The sequence below is a fragment of the Salmo salar genome, chromosome 16 (genome assembly GCF_965601325.2).
Source record: "Salmo salar chromosome 16, fSalSal1, whole genome shotgun sequence".
In the NCBI taxonomy this organism is placed as follows: Eukaryota; Metazoa; Chordata; class Actinopteri; order Salmoniformes; family Salmonidae; genus Salmo; species Salmo salar.
Window position 1 is genome coordinate 64,504,545 of NC_138306.1, and position 14,975 is coordinate 64,519,519.

At 44.9% G+C, this 14,975-nt stretch overlaps 1 protein-coding gene across 1 annotated transcript in view; it reads left to right on the forward strand.

Annotated features, from left to right (window-relative positions):
• The window catches only part of LOC106574314 (transmembrane protein 163a), a 47,612-nt gene extending 35,858 nt beyond the window's left edge, over positions 1 to 11,754 (forward strand). The window contains exons 7-8 of the mRNA XM_014150152.3: positions 3,143 to 3,284; positions 10,581 to 11,754. Of these exons, the coding sequence (XP_014005627.1) occupies positions 3,143 to 3,284; positions 10,581 to 10,641 (203 nt within the window). The 3' untranslated portion in view covers positions 10,642 to 11,754. The remainder of the gene's footprint in view (positions 1 to 3,142; positions 3,285 to 10,580) is intronic.
• The last annotated feature ends 3,221 nt before the right edge of the window (positions 11,755 to 14,975 follow it).

Here is a 14,975-nt window from a genome sequence, read left to right on the forward strand (position 1 = left end):
AGCTCCTGAGCAACTTTGCACAATTTTTGTTGTGTTATTTCTTACATTAGCCCAGTTTCTTTGTTATTACATGCAGCTGGTAAATAACTTTTGGATATCAGAGCGGCGGTAATTCACCAGCATTGCAACCAGGAGTACGACTTTCCCGAATTGTATCCTTTGTTCCTACTATCCAGAGCAATTTAACTTCTCTGAGGCTGCTCTAGGACACCGCCGGCGGAGAAGCGTTATTCAGAGTGGGCTTCTAGTCCTACTCGGGAGGCGTGCACACCATCCACCGCTTCCGAGTATATTACTCGCTAATGTTCGGTCTCTGGACAATAAGGTGGACAAGCTCAGGGTGAGGATCTCCTTTCAGAGAGACAACAGGGACTGTAATATACTGTTTCACAGAGTCATGGCTCGCTCCTGATATACTGTCCCCGTCCATACAACCAGCTGTGTTCTCCAGTACATCACGCAGACAGGAATAAAGAACTCTCCGGGAGGAAAAAAGGTGGCGGTGTATGTTTCATCATTAATTATTCATGGTGTGGTAATGTACAGAAACACATATCCTTTTGTTCACCTGACCTAGAAAACCTCACAATCAAATGTATTACCTCCCAAGAGAATTCTCTTCGGTTATAGTCACAGCCATGTATATTCCCCCTCAAGCCGATAACACGACAACCCTCAAGGAACTACATTGGACTTTGAGCAAACTGGAAACCACATATCCTGAGGCCGCATTTATTGGAGCTGGGGATTTTAACAAAGCAATTTTGAGGAAAAGGCGACCGAAGTTCTATCGACACATTGACTGTAGTACTCATGCTGCTAAAACTCTCGACCACTGATGCCTACAAGGCCTTCCCCCGCCCTCGCTTCGGAAGATCAGATCATGACTCCATTTTGCTCCTCCCTTCCTATAGGCAGAAACTCAAACAGGAAGTACCTGTGCTAAGGTCAATTCAACGCTGGTCTGACCAATCGGAATCCACGCTTCAAGATTTGTTTTGATCACGTGGACTGGGATATGTTCCGGGTAGCTTCTGAGAATAACATTGACCTATACATGGACAATGGGACTGAGTTCATCAGGAAGTGTATAGGGGATGTTCCCACTGACTATTAAAACCTACCCAAACCAGAAACTGTGGCTAAATGGCAGCATTCGTGCAAAACTGGAAGCGCGAACCACTGCATTTAACCTTGGCAAGTTGACTGGGAATATGGTTGTATACTAACAGTGTGGTTATTCCCTCCGTAACACAATCAAACAGGCAAAACGTCAGTACGGCGACAAAGTGGAGTCGCAATTCAACAGCTCAAACACGAGACGTATGTGGCAGGGTCTATAGACAATCACGGATTACAAAGGGAAAACCAGCCAGGTCACGGACACCGTCTTGCTCCCAGACAAGCTAAACCCCTTTATCCACTTTGAGGATAACACAGTGCCACTGACACGGCCCACTCCCAAGGACTGTGGGCTCTTGTTCTCCGTGGCTGACGCTGCCGGCCCAGACGGCATCCCTAGCCGTATCCTCAGAGCATGCGCAGACCAGCTGGCTGGCGTGTTTACGGACATATTCAATCTTTCCACCATCCACCATTGTTCCTGTACCCAAGAAAAGCTAGCTTCTGACATCATGAAGTGCTTTGAGAGGCTAGTTAAGATCGAGGTGGTATGATCCTTATCTGACACCCTAGACCCACTTCAATTTGCATACCGCCCCAATAGATCCACAGACGATGCAATTGCCATCACACTGCCCTATCCCATCTGGACAAGAGGAAAACCTATGTAAGAATGCTGTTCATTTACTGTAGCTCAGCCTTCAACACCATAGTACCCTCCAAGCTTATCATTAAGCTTGGGGCCCTGGGTTTGAACAGCGCTCTGTGCAACTGGGTCCTGGACTTGCTGACGGGCCACCCCAGGTGGTGAAGATAGGAAACAACACCTGCACTTCGCTGATCCTCAACACGGGGGCCCCACAACGTGTGCTCAGCCCCTCCTGTACTCCCTTTTCACCCATGACTGCATGGTCATGCACGCCTCCAACTCAATCATCAAGTTTGCAGACGACACAACAATAGTAGGCCTGATTACCAACAATGACGAGAGCCTACAGGGAGGAGTTGATGGCCCTGGTGGAGTGGTGCCAGGAAAATAACCTATCCCTCAACGTCAACACAATGAAGGAGCTGATCGTGGACTTCAGGAAACAGCAGAGTGAGCATGCCCCTTTCCAGAACAAGACCGCAGTGGAGAAGGTGAAACGCTTCAAGCTCCTCATTGTACACATCATCAAAGTGTGTGTTTGGGGTTCGTTAAGTTGTACGTGAGAGTGACAGCTAGCAGAATAGAGTAGAAGTTATTCACCTACCAGATTTTCGTCTCGATGTGACATTAAACAAGCCATCAAAGGGGCAATCTGTGATTGCTACATACAATTTTGGACTTTTCAATTAATTATATATATATATATATATATATATATATATATATATATATATATATATATATATATATATATTGATTCTTGAAGAATATAACTTATAAATGCTTCATAAGCTTAGTTCAACTGTTGTAACCCATCGGAACCCAAAGTATAAGCTAGTTTTGCTCCCTTGTTTTTAAGAAATGTCATTGTAAACAAATACTGTAGTCTCAGTGTAATTTTGATCTCATGGATGTTCAGTCCTTGCGTCCAATTTGAGTGGTTAATATTTCTCCAGCCCTGTCACTTATCTGTTTAACACTGGCAGGGTGTCCCGTTGTTGTTAGAACTGCAGATTGCCCCTAGGAATACAGCGCCATAGATGATATTCTTTACTGAGGTAATTGACGTGCCCAGTCTGGTCATATCACACACACAGTATGTAAAAGACTGGCAGAGGTCCTTGTCAGTCGGTGTGTTTTTGAGGTGCAGAGAGAGCCAGTTGAGTGGGCACTTATGAATCGAATGAGGAGACACAATCGTCTCTGTTCATTCTGTTCTATGGACTTTCGGATTAAGACTCTGTGGCAGACTACATGTAATTTCATAAAATATATGTACATGTGTTCATTGTTGTTAATGTTCAAGCTATTTCTATTTCCCTCTGTGGGATAATACAGTTGACTAAACTGCCTGTCTTGTCCGCTCTACAGGTTTCAACTCCCTGGTGGGCGGGGTCATGGGCTTCTCCATCCTTATCAGTGCCAAGGTGTTCAAGCACGATCCCAAAGTGTGGTACCTGGATGGGTCCACAGGGGTCCTCATAGGCCTCATCATCCTGGCCTATGGGGTCAAGTAAGTGGATACATTGTGTATGGCCCTCAAACTCAACTCTGGACCTCCAAAGCCAGTTCCACTTCATTTTGTTATTGTTCCCCTCTAATCAGGGACTGATTTAGACCTGTGACACCAGGTGTGTGCAATTATCAGGTAGAACAGAACCAGCAGGTTCCGGACCTCGTAGGGTAAGAGTTGAGTACCCCAGGTGTAGGGGGAAGCTGCCTCTAAACACTGATCTTGGGTCAGTTTTGCCTGGCAATGGTTAGGATTCATGGAGGGGAAGCTAATCCAAGATCTGTATCTAGAAGAAACATAATATTCAATCATTGTTACACACATGTACATTATGTCCCCTGAGAAATACACTTATTTAAATAACAGAAATGTTGTCATTTAAATTGTAACCAATTTAAATGCATGTTTTACATTGCCCAGTGCCCCAGTGGGTGGAGATTTCACCACGTTTTCCATCAATGGAATGATGCAAAACGAACACGGCCAGTGTCTCACTTAGATTGTTATCCAGGTGGGGCCGAAAGCAACATTCATACACCAAAACGGTCAATACGCTTGTAAACGTTAGTGGAGCCACTTTTGGTGTTAACTGTAAAAAAGTTATTTGTTTCCCCCACACAGTAACTCAACTGCTCCTAAATTATTTTTTTTGCCTGTAGTGTCAATAACACGCTTTGAAAAATAAGGGTATTTTACAGATTTTTACCTAATTCACTTTACTATTCTCTGGACAGTCAGAAAGAAAGGAATGTCAAACTATGTATAGGTAAAACTCTGTCAATGTACCATAACCTGTTTGCATCTCATATACAGACGAAAAACACAGCAAAACAAAGGAAAACAAATAAACTTGGTGTATAACTCATCTGTACAGGAGAAAGCACCTCATAGCCTTCATTATGGACATCAGACCCAGATGGTTTAATTCTGCTTTATAAAACAATTAAACATTTGATTTCATGAATATCAACTAATCTTGGATTACAAGGTTAGTCAGGCCTATGGTCAAGCCTGTGATTCATCCACCGTAGTCCAGGAATATTTTAGGTGACAAACTCTTTGAGGCAATGCATAATGGTAGGGGAAAAACATGTTATACCCACTATCAGTGTTTCCCCTATATTTACATTTACATTTACATTTAAGTCATTTAGCAGACGCTCTTATCCAGAGCGACTTACAAATTGGTGCATTCACCTTATGATATCCAGTGGAACAACCACTTTACAATAGTGCATCTAAATCTTTTAAGGGGGGGGGGGGTTAGAAGGATTACTTTATCCTATCCTAGGTATTCCTTAAAGAGCTGGGGTTTCAGGTGTCTCCGGAAGGTGGTGATTGACTCCGCTGTCCTGGCATCGTGAGGGAGCTTGTTCCACCATTGGGGTGCCAGAGCAGCGAACAGTTTTGACTGGGCTGAGCGGGAACTGTGCTTCCTCAGAGGTAGGGGGGCCAGCAGGCCAGAGGTGGATGAACGCAGTGCCCTTGTTTGGGTGTAGGGTTTGATCAGAGCCTGAAGGTATGGAGGTGCCGTTCCCTTCACAGCTCCGTAGGCAATCACCATGGTCTTGTAGCGGATGCGAGCTTCAACTGGAAGCCAGTGGAGAGAGCGGAGGAGCGGGGTGACGTGAGAGAACTTGGGAAGGTTGAACACCAGACGGGCTGCGGCGTTCTGGATGAGTTGTAGGGGTTTAATGGCACAGGCAGGGAGCCCAGCCAACAGCGAGTTGCAGTAATCCAGACGGGAGATGACAAGTGCCTGGATTAGGACCTGCGCCGCTTCCTGTGTGAGGCAGGGTCGTACTCTGCGAATGTTGTAGAGCATGAACCTACAGGATTGGGTCACCGCCTTGATGTTAGTGGAGAACGACAGGGTGTTGTCCAGGATCACGCCAAGGTTCTTAGCACTCTGGGAGGAGGACACAAGGGAGTTGTCAACCGTGATGGCGAGATCATGGAACGGGCAGTCCTTCCCCGGGAGGAAGAGCAGCTCCGTCTTGCCGAGGTTCAGCTTGAGGTGGTGATCCGTCATCCACACTGATATGTCTGACAGACATGCAGAGATGCGATTCGCCGCCTGGTTATCAGAAGGGGGAAAGGAGAAGATTAATTGTGTGTCGTCTGCATAGCAATGATAGGACAGACCATGTGAGGATATGACAGAGCCAAGTGACTTGGTGTATAGCGAGAATAGGAGAGGGCCTAGAACAGAGCCCTGGGGGACACCAGTGGTGAGAGCGCATGGTGCGGAGACAGATTCTCGCCACGCCACCTGGTAGGAGCGACCTGTCAGGTAGGACGCAATCCAAGCGTGGGCCGCGCCGGAGATGCCCAACTCGGAGATGGTGGAGAGGAGGATCTGATGGTTCACAGTATCAAAGGCAGCAGATAGGTCTAGAAGGATGAGAGCAGAGGAGAGAGAGTTAGCTTTAGCAGTGCGGAGAGCCTCCGTGACACAGAGAAGAGCAGTCTCAGTTGAATGCCCAGTCTTGAAACCTGACTGATTAGGATCAAGAAGGTCATTCTGAGAGAGATAGCAGGAGAGCTGGCCAAGGACGGCACGTTCAAGAGTTTTGGAGAGAAAAGAAAGAAGGGATACTGGTCTGTAGTTGTTGACATCGGAGGGATCGAGTGTAGGTTTTTTCAGAAGGGGTGCAACTCTCGCTCTCTTGAAGACGGAAGGGACGTAGCCAGCGGTCAAGGATGAGTTGATGAGCGAGGTGAGGTAGGGGAGAAGGTCTCCGGAAATGGTCTGGAGAAGAGAGGAGGGGATAGGGTCAAGTGGGCAGGTTGTTGGGCGGCCGGCCGTCACAAGACGCGAGATTTCATCTGGAGAGAGAGGGGAGAAAGAGGTCAAAGCACAGGGTAGGGCAGTGTGAGCAGGACCAGCGGTGTCGTTTGACTTAGCAAAAGAGGATCGGATATCGTCAACCTTCTTTTCAAAATGGTTGACGAAGTCATCCGCAGAGAGGGAGGAGGGGGGGGGAGGAGGATTCAGGAGGGAGGAGAAGGTAGCAAAGAGCTTCCTAGGGTTAGAGGCAGATGCTTGGAATTTAGAGTGGTAGAAAGTGGCTTTAGCAGCACAGACAGAAGAGGAGAATGTAGAGAGGAGGGAGTGAAAGGATGCCAGGTCCGCAGGGAGGCGAGTTTTCCTCCATTTCCGCTCAGCTGCCCGGAGCCCTGTTCTGTGAGCTCGCAGTGAGTCGTCGAGCCACGGAGCAGGAGGGGAGGACCGAGCCGGCCTGGAGGATAGGGGACAGAGAAAATCAAAGGATGCAGAAAGGGAGGAGAGGAGGGTTGAGGAGGCAGAATCAGGAGATAGGTTGGAGAAGGTTTGAGCAGAGGGAAGAGATGATAGGATGGAAGAGGAGAGAGTAGCGGGAGAGAGAGAGCGAAGGTTGGGACGGCGCAATACCGTCCGAGTAGGGGCAGAGTGAGAAGTGTTGGATGAGCGCAAGAGGGAAAAGGATACAAGGTAGTGGTCGGAGATTTGGAGGGGAGTTGCAATGAGATTAGTGGAAGAACAGCATCTAGTAAAGATGAGGTCAAGCGTATTGCCTGCCTTGTGAGTAGGGGGGGAAGGTGAGAGGGTGAAGTCAAAAGAGGAGAGAAGTGGAAAGAAGGAGGCAGAGAGGAATGAGTCAAAGGTAGACGTGGGGAGGTTAAAGTCACCCAGAACTGTGAGAGGTGAGCCATCCTCAGGAAAGGAACTTATCAAGGCGTCAAGCTCATTGATGAACTCTCCAAGGGAACCTGGAGGGCGATAAATGATAAGGATGTTAAGCTTGAAAGGGCTGGTAACTGTGACAGCATGGAATTCAAATGAGGAGATAGACAGATGGGTCAGGGGAGAAAGAGAGAATGTCCACTTGGGAGAGATGAGGATTCCAGTGCCACCACCCCGCTGGCTCGATGCTCTAGGGGTATGCGAGAACACGTGGGCAGACGAAGAGAGAGCAGTAGGAGTAGCAGTGTTATCTGTGGTAATCCATGTTTCCGTCAGCGCCAGGAAGTCTAGGGACTGGAGGGTAGCATAGGCTGAGATGAACTCAGCCTTGTTGGCTGCAGACCGGCAGTTCCAGAGGCTGCCGGAGACCTGGAACTCCACGTGGGTTGTGCGCACTGGGACCACCAGGTTAGAGTGGCAGCGGCCACGCGGTGTGAAGCATTTGTATGGCCTGTGCAGAGAGGAGAGAACAGGGATAGACAGACACATAGTTGACAAGCTACAGAAGTGTTGTTTCTTGTATTATTGTCTCTTGTGTCTTTAGAGAACTGTTTCACTTTGATATCCTTTTTCTTCTGTCCTGATTTTCTCTTTCTTTTCTTCTGTTAACCTCTCCACCCGTGGTGCACTCCATCAACAGCAGGTGCATTTCAAGAGCGGCAAATTTGAATCCAAATAAATGTCAAAATTCAAATTTTTCAAACATACAACTATTTTACACCCTTTGAAAGATAAACATCTCCTTAATCTAACCACGTTTTACGATTTCAAAAAGGTTTTACGGCGAAAGCATAAATTTAGAGTATGTTAGGACAGTACATTTACAAGAGTTGTGTGTAATGTTTTGTCAATTCAAAGACAGGGTCACCAAAACCATAAAACCAGCTAAAATGATGCACTAACCTTTTACAATCTCCATCAGATGACACTCCTAGGACATTATGTTAGACAATGCATGCATTTTTAGTTCTATCAAGTTCATATTTATATCCAAAAACAGCATTTTACTATGGCATTGATGTTGAGGAAATCGTTTCCCTCCAATAACCGGCAGTCAAGTCAGTACCACAAATTAAATAATTAAAATTAGAAAACATTGGTAAAATATTATATTGTCATTTAAAGAATTATAGATTTACATCTCTTGAACGCAATCAACTTGCCAGATTTAAAAATAACCTTACTGGGAAATCACACTTTGCAATAATCTGAGCACTGCGCCCAGAAAAATACGCGTTGCGATACAGACTAGACGTCATGTTGGGGAGATCTAAAATCGAAAATACTATGTAAATAATCCATTACCTTTGATTCTCTTCATCAGATGTCACTTCCAGGTATCACAGGTCCATAACGAATGTAGTTTTGTTCAAAAAAGCTCATCATTTATGTCCAAAAATCTCCGTCTTGTTAGCACATGATCTAAGCCAGCCGGACTTCTCGTCATGAACGAGGGGAAAAAATATATTTACGTTCGTTCAAACATGTCAAACGTTGTATAGCATAAATCATTAGGGCCTTTTTTAACCAGAACATGAATAATATTCAAGGTGGACGAATGCATTCTCTTTTATAACGTATTGGAACGAGGGTACCCAACATGAACTCGCGCGCCAGGTGTCTAATGGGCCATCATCGTTCCATGGCTCTTGTTCGGTCACATCTCCCTCCAGAAGACTCAAAACACTTTGTAAAGGCTGGTGACATCTAGTGGAAGCAATAGGAAGTGCCAAAATATTCCTCAGCCCCTGTGTTTTTCAATGGCATAGGTTTAAAGGTAATACAACACATCAGGTATCCACTTCCTGTCAGAAAATGTCTCAGGGTTTTGCCTGCCAAATGAGTTCTGTTATACTCAGACACCATTCAAACAGTTTTAGAAACTTTAGAGTGTTTTCTATCCATATATAATAAGTATATGCATATTCTAGTTACTGGGTAGGATTAGTAACCAGATTAAATCGGGTACATTTTTTTTATCCAGCCGTGCAAATACTGCCCCCTAGCCCTAACAGGTTAACTAGATATTCTTTGTTGTTCTTCGTTAGCTAGCTAGCTTCTTCCAAAAGAGACCCTAGCAACATAAATATTGTGGTGTGTGTGTATATATATATATATATATATATATATATATATATATATATATATATATATATATACATACAATATTAATTTAGCAGTGGCGGACCGTGGCATCCACTACGAAAAATTATTTTAAAACATTTCCGTGATGGTAAAATGTTTTCAGTGTAAACTTAAACAACTTAAACCAGGTTTAAAGTATTGAAAAAGATAATGGAGCTGTACACTGTGTACAAAACATTAAGAAGACCTGCTCTTTCCATGAGACTGACCAGGTGAAAACTCTGATCCCTTCTTGATGTCACGTGTTAAATCTACTTCAATCAGTGTAGATGAAGGGAAGAAGATAGATTAAAGAAGGATTTTTAAGCCGTTAAACAATTGAGAGATGGGTTGTGCCATTCAGTGTGAATGGGCAAGACAAAAGATTTAATTGCCTTTGAATGGAGTACGGTAGTAGGTGCCAGGTGCAGCGGTTTGTGTCAAGAACTGCAATGTTTCTGGGGTTTTCAGGCTCAACAGTTTCAAGAATGCTCCACCACCCAAAGGACACCCAGCCAACTTGACACAACTGTGGGAAGCATTTGAGTCAACATGGGCCAGCATCCCTGTGGAACGCTTTCGACAGCTTGTAGAGTCCATGGCCTGACGAATTGAGGCTGTTCTGAGGGCAAAATGGGGGGATGCCACTCAATACTAGGAAGGTGTTCCTAATGTTTGGTATACTCAGTGTGTTTTATATGATAATCTTTGAAATAACAACCACCAAAATAAAAACCAGACAGTGAGGGAGAATCATCTAAAATTCCAAATATATCATAGCATGGGGCACCCATTGATTTTATGTTTGAGTCACTCAGATGGCAAAAGTTGTAGAATTGCAAAAGGTGTAGAGTTTTAAAGCTGATTACAAATCAGCTTTAAAACTGACATTTTTCTGTCCTTTGACAAAATGTGTAGAATTGCAGGAAATTTGCTTTAAAACATCAACATTTGTTCTCCGTGTCCAAGAGGAGTTCCTCCAAACCCCCCCCCCCCCACGCTAACTTTTCCACTGCTGCTGAAGTAAATCCTAGTGGAAACACTGCACTACACTGGCAGTGCAGCCTATCATTAGGCAGTGTTCTGTCCCAGGGAGCATTCCAATCACAGGACTTGAGCTTGGCTTGCATGGGCTCACCTGGTCAGTATAGTGTGATGAAAGAGACTCGGGGAAGAAGGAAATCCAAACATGACACCACCAAGTGCATCAACAAATTCATCAACAAAAGCAGCAGCAATGGTTATACAAATGTACTCAAATTATTTGACGTGATAGATTGTTACTCAACACATTCTGAACTAGATTAATTTCAGAATTTCACTACAAAGAACGACGGTTTTCACTAATTGAATATTGGCAATGAAATGCAGTTGCAGCTCTCACTGTGTGTGTACCTGTGAATGTTAGCGATTTCATTAATGTGAATGTCTCTTTCCTGTCCTAGGCTGCTGGTTGACATGGTCCCTCGAGTGCGACAGACGAGGAACTACGAGCGCTTTGAGTGACAGAAGATCACGGAAGGGCAGTGAGGGCGCCGAGGGGGATGGGTTCTAGGTTATATACAGTAGAAGCACTTCCAGTGTCTGTTCTAGGGTATATATGTCTACGCCCAGTCCCTATCCAGCTCAACTCTATTCTTCCTGGTAGATCTCTCCAGTCACCATGACAAACCTATTGATTGGTTTAGACAAGGTGCCAGCCCAATGGCATTTTAGATAGACCCAAGTGGTCCATTCTGCAGCGTTCCTCCGGTCTCTCTGACTCCGAATCTGATCCGTCCATAGGAGTCATTACAAAGTCAAAGAGAAGACGGCGGTTTCCCTCAGTATTTCTCCTCCTCTACCGAAGCAGGGGGAGGTGGAAGGACAGAAGAACGTGCGCTGCTGAGTCGTCAGGAAATTGTCACTGCTGCTACAAAGGCGCTGCACCGTCTCCACTGATTAGTCTGGTGTTCATATCTCTCTCCCCTTGGACAAGATGGCTGATTCAGATATGCATTGTAGGATCTCAGTCCTTAAGGGACTTCAATGGTTTCTAATAGGCGCTTTCTTTTGATTAGTAACACTGTGTGTCCCAAATGGCACCCTATTACCTTAATTGTGCACTACTTTTGACCACCCTATTCCCTTTATTGCACTACTTTTGACCAGGAACCATTAAAAAGTGCACGAAATAGGGTGGCATTTAGCACACCGCCTATTTCTCTTTGACACCACTGCTCAAAGTAGATGTGCTGCTTTTATGTTGTCATGATGTAGTAGGGGCGGCAGGTAGCCTAGTGGGTGTTGAATAAAAGCTTGTGGCAGACCATCAACAAACATGACTGGAGCCAGAGATTACTACAAGTCTTTTTCTGTGCACTATTGGCTAGAACACAAGTCATCCCTTTTTAGGCCATTCCCTCTTCTTTAATTCCTTAAAATCTGACAGGGCAATTGCGGTCTTCCTGGCAAGTAAATATACAATATAATTATGTTTTAAGCTTTCACAATCTGTCACGCTGGGTGTAATTGTATATGTAGGATATACACTACATGACCAAAAGTATGTGGACACCTGCTCGTCGAACATCTCATTCCAAAATCATGGGCATTAATATGGAGTTGGTTCCCCCCCCCCCCCCCCCCCCCTTTCAGCCCCCACTCTTCTGGGAAGCTGATCTACTAGATGTTGGAACTTTGCTGCGGGGGACTTTGTTTTCATTCAGCCAGAAGAGAATTAGTGAGGTCGGGCATTGATGTTGGGCCTGGCTTGCAGTTGGCGTTCCAATTCATCCCAAAGGTGTTTGATAGGGTTGAGGTCAGGGCTCTCTGCAGGCCTGTCAAGTTATTCCACACCGATCTCGACAAACCATTTCTGTATGGACCTCACTTTGTGCACGGGGGCATTGTCATGCTGAAACACCAAAGGGCCTTCCCCAAACTGTTGCCAAAAAGTTTGAAGCACAGAATTGTCTAGAATGTCATTGTATGCTGAAGATTTCCCTTCACTGGAACTAAGGGGCCTAGCCCAAACCAGGAAAAAGCCCCAGACCATTATTCCTCCTCCACCAAAATTTACAGTTGACACTATGCATTGGGGCAGGTAGCGTTTTCCTGGCATCTGCCGAATCCAGATTCGTCTTTTGGACTGCCAGATGGTAATGCGTCATTCATTACTCCAGAAAACGTGTTTCCACTGCTCCAGAGTCCAATAGCGTCAAGCTTTACACCACTCCAGCTGACGCTTGGCATTGCACATGGGGATCTTAGGCTTGTGTGCGGTTGCTCGGCGATGGAAGCCCATATCATGAAGCTCCCCACGAACAGTTCTTGTGCTGACGTTGCTTCCAAAGGCAGTTTGGAACTCGGGAGTGAGCATTGCACTGCTCCTGTTCTGTGAGCTTGTGTGGCCTACCACTTCGTGGCTGAGCCGTTGTTTCTCCTATACGTTTCCACTTCACAATAACAGCCTTTACAGTTGACCGGGGCAGCTCTAGCAGGGCAGAAGTTTGACGAACTGACTTGTTGGAAAGGTGGCATCCTATGATGGTGCCAAGTTGAAAGATACTGAGCTCTTCAGTAGGCCATTCTTCTGCCAATAATTGTCCATGGAGATTGCATGGCTGTGTGCTCGATTAAAAAAAAAAAAATAATAATAAAAAAATAATAATAATGTATACACCTGTCAGCAACGGGTGTGGCTGAAATGGCCGAATCTACTAATTTGAAGGGGTGCCCACGTACTTTTGTGTGTGTATATATAGAGAGTGTGGTTTGCAAATGAAAATAATCCACATAAATCATTACATGAGTGCAATGTTGACACACAGTAATACCATGTTGCACAAGGAGTGTGCTTAAGGGTTCTATTCAATCCAAATCGTGGAAATTGATTTGAATTCAATGTTCCTGGGTTTGAGGAGACTGCATTCATGGTAAACACTGCAGATGTCAGCTCAATAGGAAATTACCTTTAAATCAGTAATGCTTCAGGATACAGATTGAATAGAACCTTAAAGGAAGATGATTGAAATCAAGCTGTGTATACTTATTCAGTCTTTCAGAATACTGTACCAATGAAAGTTGACAATAAGACATTAGTTATTATAGTGCATTATAATACAAATACACTTTTGTACATATAGAAAGGGATTTTCGTTTACAGGTGGGACGGGTCATTGCTCTCACTCCAAATGGCTTTTTAGACTAGGATTCAATCCGAGGCTTGTTATAGAGCAGTGCACTGGACAGCCGACAATGCACTTTTTAAAGTTAATTTACACTTGAGCCGACATTCACAGCATTAGCCATCTCCACGAATGCAGGGGGAAGTTTCTTTTTTTAAAGGGGGTGTTGTCGCATGTCAACTGTGCCGCACTATAACACACTCTGGATTGAATCCCGGCCTTACTCTAATTCTTACAAGCACTTTTTGTACATAGCAATGAATTCTTGTATATAATGTAATATAAGTTGATATGTTTACATTGGTATTGCCAATTTAAGCGAAAACGAGATTTGTTAGATAATCGGTTGCGGTGTTCTGTATTAAGAATGCTTAAGATAGAAGTCAATATTTGTGTTCTCAAAGGAAAGTGTCATTAGATGTACTAAGTTCAGGATTTAGGACGTTTGAATTTACTTCGATAATGTGATTGGGTAAGAGTTGCACCACTGTAACCTTTGTTTTCTGTGACTGTTTTCAGTCAAAAAGTATGGATATTAACGCAACCCCCTAACTTCATGCCTGTCGTTAAGCACAACACTAAGGCTGCGTTCCAGGCTGACTACATTGCAGAAGCATGCCAGATCTCACAACGCCTAACCCTACTATTAGTTTACCACATCATATGATAAATTAATCTGATACCCGACTCTGCAGCCGATGACGTGACACACAACCATTGGTTAATGCAATGCATGTCTGCAATGTAGTCGGCCTGGAACTTGACAAGCTCCGTGGAGCACCATGGCTCTTTACCCAAAGGCTAGCCGATGGCGATATTGAGTCGTTTCATCTTACCTTCCAAACATATTGTATGCAGCCGGCAATACACTCGTGTCACTCGTGGACCGCTTCATACCTCAAACATTCTCCATTCAGGCTGCAATGGTGTCAATTTCCTCAACTATACTGCTCAAAAAAATAAAGGGAACACTTAAACAACACATCCTAGATCTGAATGAAATAAATAATCTTATTAAATACTTTTTTCTTTACATAGTTGAATGTGCTGACAACAAAATCACACAAAAATAATCAATGGATATCCAATTTATCAACCCATGGAGATCTGGATTTGGAGTCACACTCAAAATTAAAGTGGAAAACCACACTACAGGCTGATCCAACTTTGATGTAATGTCCTTAAAACAAGTCAAAATGAGGCTTAGTAGTGTGTGTGGCCTCCACGTGCCTGTATGGCCTCCCTACAATGCCTGGGCATGCTCCTGATGAGGTGGCGGATGGTCTCCTGAGGGATCTCCTCCCAGACCTGGACTAAAGCATCCGCCAACTCCTGGACAGTCTGTGGTGCAACGTGGTGTTGGTGGATGGAGCGAGACATGATATCCCAGATGTGCTCAATTGGATTCAGGTCTGGGGAACGGGCGGGCCAGTCCATAGCATCAATGCCTTCCTCTTCCAGGAACTGCTGACACACTCCAGCCACATGAGGCCTAGCATTGTCTTGCATTAGGAGGAACCCAGGGCCAACCGCACCAGCATAAGGGGTCTGAGGATCTCATCTCGGTACCTAATGGCAGTCAGGCTACCTCTGGCGAGCACATGGAGGGCTGTGCGGCCCCCCAAAGAAATGCCACCCCACACCATGACTGACCCACCGCCAAACCGGTCA